Raw genomic sequence first — 9,103 nt, 5'->3', positions numbered from 1 at the left:
AACTAACACCCTTCGGTTAACTGCTAAATTCTCAATTATCCACTCATGGATATTAATGGTATTTGGGTAAGGATCTTCAGCAGTGCTTCTCAGACTTTAGTGTGCATAAGAGTCACCTGCAATATCATTAAAAATACAGATTTTTTTCCCTTCGTTCTAATCTACCAGTTTTTAGGTGGGGCCTGGTATTTTAAATAAGCCATTTTAAATAAGGACACCAGGTGAATCCTACGCAAGGTGCTTGCAGACCACACTCTGAGAAATAGAATGACCTGGGAAGTTAAAAATTTTCTTAACCACCAGCCTGCTGAGGACCTCTGTCATAGACATGGTGCAAAGTATTTATCTATGAGAAAAATGATGAATTCAAGGTTTTGTTTGGAAGAATTTGATCTTTGAATCTGCAAAAACAACGACAACAGCATCAACAACTTTATTCATGGTAGGAAGATCGCCAGAGAAGAAGCAGCCACTGAGAACTGTTATAAACCCCTCTCTCAGCCCCATCTACATTCAGCCCAATAGACTGCTTGTGTCCCCGTCCCACTTTCTAATAGCCACCACACTGAAAGATAGTCTGGAAATACATTATGGACTGTGATCATGTATATTTGGGGCTAGAGTGGCATTGGGAACAAATTTGGGTCCATGCCAATGAATTAAAGCATTAGGTCCAAGAGATCTGGAAAAGAAGTGTTTGTAAAACAAGAAAGAATGGCATCAGAGAAAAAGTCTGAAACTGCAGTGAGACCAAGAACCAGACCAAATCAGTGAGGCAAGGTAGGGAAGGAGGCAGAGAAAGCTTTGCTTTGCTGCTGTCGGTTGGACATTCCATTCAACTGCCCCTGCTGGGCATTCCAATCCACTGAGCATGCCCAGTTTGTGTGACTGTCTTTCACCAAGTAGAACAATCAACAGGATCATCAAAGAGGCTTTACCAACACCAAGCCAATAAAGGGACCACTGAAAACCACTCTCAAATTTGTGATCAATGGACCCAAGTTGAAGGAGAGAAACTCCTTCGGTCTGCAACAATGGTTTGAGACCCAGTCTCTAATTTCTTCCTTCTCAGTTAGTCTGGTCTGCACCAAAGGGGCAATTCGGTGAGATGCAGCCATTTTGTTGGTCAGCAGGAGCTCAGAAGAAAGAAAATGTCATAGTAGTAGTACACAGCATCCTTCTCCCCAACGGCAAGCCCATCACTGGAAGCTCCCAGATCATTGTGCCGATCAAGTGAAGGACTTTCATTTAGAGAACCTTATGTGGACCTTATATGAGAAACTTGCCAACCTGCTTCTTTGATTTTTTAGCTTTTACCCTTTGTGATATTTAGGTGCTGTCTCTTAGGGAGCCTGAAACAGCCAAGACATGACTCAGGACATGGAGGAATCCACAGGTAAGAATCATGGGATCTGCTGTGTGTTTTGTGTCTGTGCAATTATATGCCTATGTGGGGGCTGAGGGGTGTTGTATGTCATTGTGGAAGGTGTGTATGCCTTAATGGTTTTATGAAATGATAATTGAAGTAAGATTATTTTACTCTACTCTCCGTTTATTAAAAAAAAACTGCTGATTTTAAAGGACCAATGACAGACTAGAGTTGCTTGTGCCTTACCTGCTTTAGCAATGCATAGTTTACCCAAAGAGAAAGTGACTGCTTAGAAAAGAAAGACAGTTTCTTGTTTGATTTTAATTCATGTAAAACCTCTTTGGAAATACTTTCTCAAATTTTCAACTATGGCTGTCTTTCTGCTTTGCAAAAAAAGACCGTACTAAAGGGGTGTATGGTTTGATTTGCAAGTACATGGAAAGTCACCAAAAGCAGCTCCAAAAACATGTTTTCTACCAATGTTCATGTTCCCTGAAATTCCTTTCACTACTTTGTTTTTTCAGTTTTCCAGAGTGCTCTGTATAAATACAAATATTCCTGGAAGTACAAGGCAAAAAAACCATTTAGCGCATTATTAGAAAACAGCAAAGTCCCATGAGCATGGGACCAGAGCAAGGACTTTGGCCAGAGGCAGGAATGTAGACAGAGGTGAAGAGGATGTGGAAACATGTGGAAGAGTGATGAGACATTGTGGGAGAAGGAGCAGAAAAGATCTATATTGCATCTCTGCCTTCTAATCCTCAAGTCAGCTACAAGGGATTCAGCTCATGGAATCCTACTTCCAGGCCTTGCTAGAGAGGGGCATGCCCTTTCTGGAGGGACAGATAAGAAGCTAGAGACTTTTATCTTCACCCCCAATTTAATTCAAATGTATAAGTTATTGTGCATCTGCTATTTCTAAGTATGTCAGGGCTCTGAATATGATTAAGAAACAGTCCCTGTCAGCAAATGACTAATAGTCAAGGGAAAAGGAAAAGAAATAAGAGAAAGAGGAAGAGGGGGCAGAGAGAGAGAGAGAATCTTCCGTGACTATTGTGTAGTAATTAAAAAAAGACATTTAAACACATATCTTAATTCTGATTTTTCTGTGCATTCTAGAGATTTTTGCAGATATTAACCTCACTCTTGGCATGCTGAACAAGGAAGATAATGTTAGCAAGGTAGGACAACTAGAGAAAAACCTCTTTCCCATTCACCTTTTCTATTCCAGTTGTTGCAACATTTCACATATGTCCTTATTTGCCCAACTTGCTTCTCTTGGCTTCTTACATGGCATTAGATTAGATCATTATAATATAAAACAATGATATTTAGCATTTGAAGAATCATAGTATCCATCTCTAGAAGTTAACAAAAGAATGCCCCTTTCACAACCTCATGCAAGCAAATGTGGAAAGAGGGAGATGTCAGATTTACAGCTAGGTGGATTAGGGCTTCCTCCTGTGTCATTTGAGGGCTTCTATGAGAATCACAAAAGCTCTCCCCTATTCATTTGTAATGATATTTCACAATTAGAGATTTATTTCTCTGCAAGTTGAAGGTTTTTCAGGCTTCAACAACCTTTTATAAAATGACAATAACTACCATTCTTTGAACACTTCTCTAGGAAGTAGAGTACTAGATGCTCCCCAAACATCCATGCACTGTATTATTTTTACACTTCACAACAACTTTCTGGGGAAGGTATTGCTATTTCCATTTGAAAACTGAGAAAAGTGAGGCACGGAGAAGTTGTATCACTTGCCCAACTAAGAAAGCAGCAGACCTATATTCAAACACATGCATGTCTGACCCCCCAAAAAAAACAAACAAAAAAAGTTTCGAGTCGTTATTCAAGGTTGCCTTCCTATGAAGGGCAGTGCCAATACACTTATCTTCTAATCCAGTGGTTTACAACACTAACTGCATATTAGTATCTCATAGAGAGTTTTGAAAAAATACCAATGGCCAGTCCCCACTGCCAGGGATTCTGACTTAATCCATCTGTGATAAGCCTGAGCACTCTTCCCAAGAGACTCAAACATTTAGATATGGCTAGGACTATTGCATTAATCTCTTAATAGGAATTCACTTTCCAGGGAAGCACTATTTCTCAAACAATGGGAGTCACTTGGGCCGTAATCACAGAACCCTAGATGTACTGAAGGAGAATTTCTAACAAAGAAGACCAGAGATTATTTACTTTTAATAAGCACCTCCAAATTATTCTAATGGTGACCCAAATTAGGGAAACACTACAATAGCTATAGCAATAACCAGCATAACCAAGAAGTTAAGATGCTGGCTAAGAGTCAGACTGTTAGGTCCGAAATGTAGCATCACCACTTGTTAGTAATTTAAGCTCTCTGTGACTTGATTTCCTCATTTATAAAATGAATATATTAGTAATACTAATGCAGAAGTTCATTGTGAGAGTTAATGAGGTATTCCAGGTAAAAGGTACCTGGCACAGTTCCAGGAACAAGATGAGGGCTCTACAAATACTAGCCTTGCAAGGAGCGCAAGGCTGCAAAAAGAGAAATCACATGGGGCAAGAGAAGAACTCACAGCGAGGGTTAGGCCAGCTCTGAAAGGGAGGAAAGCAAAGGAACACCAGTCTCTCTTTCGTCTTCCAGAGGCCACATAGTTACTAAGAGATTTAGAAGAGGCTTTGTTCACAGCATCTGGTCAAGCCATATGCTTCCCAGAGGCTGCAGCTCTATCCCAAAGGATTCACAACTCTCTCTCCACAAAGGCATGCATGAAACAAAGCCCAATAAATCTCCCTTAAGAGAGTTCTTTAGTTCCATGGTTTAGCAAACTCTAGGAATTACAGAATGTTCCTTAGTACCTTAATCACTCCCTGCTTGTAAAGTAGCAATTAGGGTAACAAGACATTTCCATTCCCTCAAGTGTCTTATTCAGTGCCCAACAACAGTGATTTTCAAAAGACTTTGACATGTCAGCTAGCTTGCCCCTTCTTTCAATTAGATCTTGCCGTGGAAATGTAGTCAAGTTAAAATAGTTGAGCTTTGCTTTACACATAAGCCTTTGATTCCTAGAAATGCGCATTATGTCCAGGAAATCATAATTAAGGTGTATAAGTCCATTGTGTAGTACAGAACAAAATGGCTTAGTTTAATGCTGTTATTCATTTGCGCTTCAGCAGATTCTTTTAGTTTTGCAATTCAGATTTCTGCATATATGCTTGTATATTGACAGGAAGATATTTATACTCATCTTGCTACCATTATTCAGAATACTGACATCTTGGATGATGCAATTGTGCAACGGTTAATTTATTCTGCTTCTAAGGACATGAGAGACAACAGTGTAAGTGTGGTTCTTTATGGTGAATCAGCATCAGGGCCGTTAAGTAATCCAACTGCATCTGTGAGACTGCCTGTAGCCTTTTTCAGCATTGCTGCTGGGAATATAAGTCACTTTTATTTGTTTTCAATTAGAGCGCCTATTGATAACCCCTTCACAGATGTAGAAACTAAGAAAAAGGTATGAGAGACTGTGGAGGTGATGACATCCAACCCACTTTTAGATGAGACTGTGGAGGTGATGACATCCAACCCACTTTTAGATGAGAAACTTGATGCCTGAAAAGAAAAAAAAAAAAAGTTTTTTTCAAAGTAGCACTGCTCTCTATTTGTAAAACAAGTAACTAGAACTCAGTTTTCTTAGTTTCCATATAAATTCTTGTCTCCTTATGTGTCTACTTAACTTTGATTGTCTGCAAGACATTGTGATTGAAAAATTATTTGTAGAAATAATTTCAGTGCTAGGATGATATTGTTTTTTTCCAGAAAGTGTGGAGAGCCGTTTTTAGCCATTTTCCGGGTTAGGGCCTAGTGGGCATTCTGCAGCCTGCTCCTAGAGTACGCCCCTCCCATCGAGTGAGCCGGGATGGCGCTCGAGTCCTGCTTCCGCATTATGGCGCAAGAAGCAGCAGTTGCTGCTAGCCTATTGTACACGCTTACGTGGTGCCTGTTTGTTGGTTGTGATCATTGTACATAAGAAAGTTCCCGGGCAGAGCTCGGAGAGACAGCCCACAAGGAGCCGTACCTGACGGCCGCATCGAGGCTGTTCTCCCGCGAGGCATTCTGCCACGCGTGGTAATCTGTAACAGAGAATGCTTGTCTAGCTTCAGTAAAAGAATTGCTCTCACAACCACCGTGTGGCTCGAGTCGTGACTTCCAGCCAGATCAGTTTGCGTGGTCTGCATCTCTCTCTCTCTCCATCCCTTGTTTCTCCCCTCGCCGGCCGGGGAGCAGGGGTCGAGCGGGGCGGTGCCGGACAAGTGGTGGCCCGTACGGGGAGCGCTCCTCTTCCTGCCTCGCTCTCGACGGTCCCTCCGTGAGGAGAGCAGCGCTGCGCATCGGGCTTACGGCGGACTTCCCGCGCCTGATCAACGCGAGAAGGTGAGTGCGTCTTATTACTTGAGAGTTAGGGCCCGTGGGTTTTCAGGTGACCCCGGGGGACTCGGAAGAGCTCTCCGAGTGACTGAAGTACAGTGCCGACTGCAAGCATGGGGCAGTCTGGAAGTTCGCCTTTATTGGCTCCTTTAAAAACCCTCCTGAAGCAGAGGGGTATCTCAGTTAAGAAAAGCTCCCTACAGAAATTTTTCGATGATGTTGAAACTCTTGCCCCTTGGTTTCCCTCCACCGGCAGCCTCAGTCTGCCCTCTTGGAAGAAACTCGGTCGCGACATAGATCGAGCACGTCAGACGGGCGTGAGTGTGGACCCGATTCTAGTACCTGTATGGGAGACCGTCCGTGCGGTCCTTGAACTAGAATCGGCTGCCGGCCTTAGCCCGTCCTCCGCCTTGCAAGAGGCACGGTGCGCGCTCCAAGAGACCCAGTCAGTTTCGTCAGCGGACGGCTCCTATAAGGGCAAGCCGCCGGAGTCCAGTGACTCCGAGTCAGAGTCAGATAGCGATACCGACGAGAAAGCGGAAGAGCGTCCGTTGATTGATTGGGGGGAGCCCCCCGCCACACCCGTGAGGCCTTCCGCCCCGCCCATGTCTACCGCTGCACCCCAGCCCCCGACTGACGCCTTGGGCGGTCCCACCAAGGAGCCTCGCCGAGAGCTCCCTCTAGTGGCCATGCCCGGTAGATGTAATTATCCTTTGCTGCCAGACCCGGAAACCCTGATGGGCGGGCCGGGGGAAGGGTTTCCACAGCAGTTTCCCCCACCTGATTACTCCACAGAATGTGGAAAGAGACCTGATTACTCCACAGAATGTGGAAAGAGACCTGATTACTCAAGTCCCCTAGGCCCCATTTCATCTGAATGTGGAAAGAGGCATTTTTGGCAGTGGGTCCCTTCCTTCTCCTTTAGGCCTTTTGGTGTACTAGGTGGGTACCAACCACTTAAGTCAGAACCATCCCCAGAGATGTTCCCGGTTATTATTAACCACCAAGGTAACAACCAACATGAAGCGTATGATTACAAACTTTTGAAAGAGCTAAGGCAGGCCGTCCATCAATACGGCCCCAATGCCCCTTATACCCTGAACATGGTTGAAAACCTCTCCGCCCTAAATCATACGCCCGCAGATATCGTTCAGTTAGCCCGTGCCTGTTTGCCACCAGGCCGATTTATAGATTGGAAAGCGTGGTTTGAAGAGTTAGCTGAGGAACAAGCGGCTAGGAACGCAGCGGGAAGACATGGCGCGTGGAATACAGACATGCTGTTGGGGAGGGGAGCCCATGCCCAAAATCAAACGCGGTACCCTCAAGAGGTCTATGCCCAAATCTTCCGTTGTTTCGTGGGAGCTTGGAAAAAGCTGACAGGTGAGGGTGAGGCCCAAGCCTCGCTCAGTAATATTCATCAGGGCCCCACAGAGCCTTTTGTGGATTTTGTAGCCAAAATGCAGACTGCAGCCGAGAGGATTTTCTCAGATCCAGGGGTGGCAGAAACTGTAGTTAAACAAATGATATTTGAGCAGTGTAATAAAGAGTGTAAAGTTATTTTAGCACAAAACAAAGGAAAACAGCTGACGGACTGGGTTCGGCTTTGCAGAGATGCTGGCAGCCCGTTAACTAATGCAGGTCTAGCTGCCATGCTAGCTAGCTCCCTACAGGTGGCTACAAAGAGCCCGAGAGCCTTAGGGGCAAAGCCTAATGGGTGCTATGGCTGTGGCCAGTCAGGGCACTTCAAGAGAGAATGTCCCAATAGACGTCAGCCCCCTGCCACTCAACGGTTTGGCGAACCAGGTGCAGTAACCAGGCCGTGTGGCCGTTGCCACAAAGGCTCCCACCGCGCAGAAGATTGTAGATCGGTTTTCGATGCGCAGGGTAGACGCCTCTCTGACCGCCCCGAGCAGATTCCAAAAAACGGGAAGAGGGGGTCCGCCCTTTCGACGGACCCCCTTGCATGCCATTCGACAACACAGGATCCGATCAAATTCGTGCGTCCCCCGGCTCAGCAGGACTGGACCTCTGTGCCACCTCCAGACTCGTGCTAACCCCCTCCATGGGTGTCCAGTTAGTAGGGACCTCCTTCAAGGGGCCCTTACCGGCTGGTACTGTAGGGCTCATATTGGGGAGAGCATCCACGGCCCTGAGAGGATTAACAGTTATACCAGGACTTGTAGATTCAGATTTCACAGGCCGTGCCCAAGTTATGGTTCAATCTCAGCGGGGCGCCTTAGTCATTGCAGAAGGTGATAAGCTGGCGCAGCTCCTGCTCTTACCCAGCTTACATGCAGTCTTTCCAAGCAGAATCAGACAGAGAGGGGATAAAGGAATTGAGTCTTCAGGAAAAGTTTTTGAGGGCCTCCATATGTCTCTGGAGTCTCGACCCATGCTGGCTATTAAGGTACAAGGCAGATCTTTCCTAGGCCTGCTCGATACAGGGGCCGATCGGTCTATCATAAGACAACAAGAATGGCCCCCCACCTGGCCGACGTGCAGGGCGGAAGAGCCCATTAGAGGAATAGGCCAAATTTCAGCGCCCATGCTCAGTGCAGCTGCCCTTCATTGGGCCGATGAAGAAGGACACCAAGGCAGTTTCCAGCCCTATGTATTAGCCCTGCCTGTGTCTTTGTGGGGAAGAGACATCCTGACCCAAATGGACGTTACTTTAATTAGCGGTTACTCCCCAACCTCTAAGCGACTTCTAAAAGAAATGGGGTATACCCCCGGCAAGGGTTTAGGAGCTTCACTGCACGGACGTGCGGAGCCTATACAAGTTGCCCCCAAGTCTGACCGACGAGGTTTGGGTTTTTCCTAGGGGCCACTGAGGAGAGATTCCCACCCACACCTATAAAACTAAAATGGAAAACCGAGGCTCCGGTGTGGGTGCCTCAGTGGCCCTTGCCACAGGAAAAACTTGCAGCGTTGCACGCCTTAGTATCAGAACAATTGGAAAAGGGCCACATCGCTCCCTCCACGTCACCGTGGAACACCCCTATATTCGTAATCAAAAAGAAATCTGGAAAATGGAGACTGCTGCATGATCTAAGGGCTATTAATGATTGCATGGAGCCTTTAGGACCAGTTCAGGTGGGACTGCCCCTCCTCTCAGCGTTGCCAGAGCACTGGTCGGTTGTCATCTTAGATCTTAGGGATTGTTTCTTTTCTATTCCACTCCACCCCGAAGACACCCCTAAGTTTGCCTTCACTGTGCCCTCTTGTAACCAAGAGGAGCCCTGCTATCGCTTTGAATGGACGGTCCTGCCCCAGGGTATGGCTAATAGTCCTACCATGTGTCAGCTGTATG

General features: G+C 45.8%; 1 protein-coding gene across 1 annotated transcript in view; it reads left to right on the top strand.

The window, feature by feature from the left end:
* The first annotated feature begins 1,368 nt into the window (after window positions 1-1,368).
* MROH2B (maestro heat like repeat family member 2B) overlaps window positions 1,369-9,103 on the top strand; it is a 61,397-nt gene continuing 53,662 nt past the window's right edge. Inside the window, exons 1-3 of the mRNA XM_037798943.1 lie at window positions 1,369-1,396; window positions 2,489-2,550; window positions 4,592-4,702. Of these exons, the coding sequence (XP_037654871.1) occupies window positions 1,369-1,396; window positions 2,489-2,550; window positions 4,592-4,702 (201 nt within the window). The remainder of the gene's footprint in view (window positions 1,397-2,488; window positions 2,551-4,591; window positions 4,703-9,103) is intronic.

This window comes from Choloepus didactylus, chromosome 11, assembly GCF_015220235.1.
Source record: "Choloepus didactylus isolate mChoDid1 chromosome 11, mChoDid1.pri, whole genome shotgun sequence".
In the NCBI taxonomy this organism is placed as follows: Eukaryota; Metazoa; Chordata; class Mammalia; order Pilosa; family Megalonychidae; genus Choloepus; species Choloepus didactylus.
This window is presented reverse-complemented; position numbering and strand designations above follow the sequence as displayed.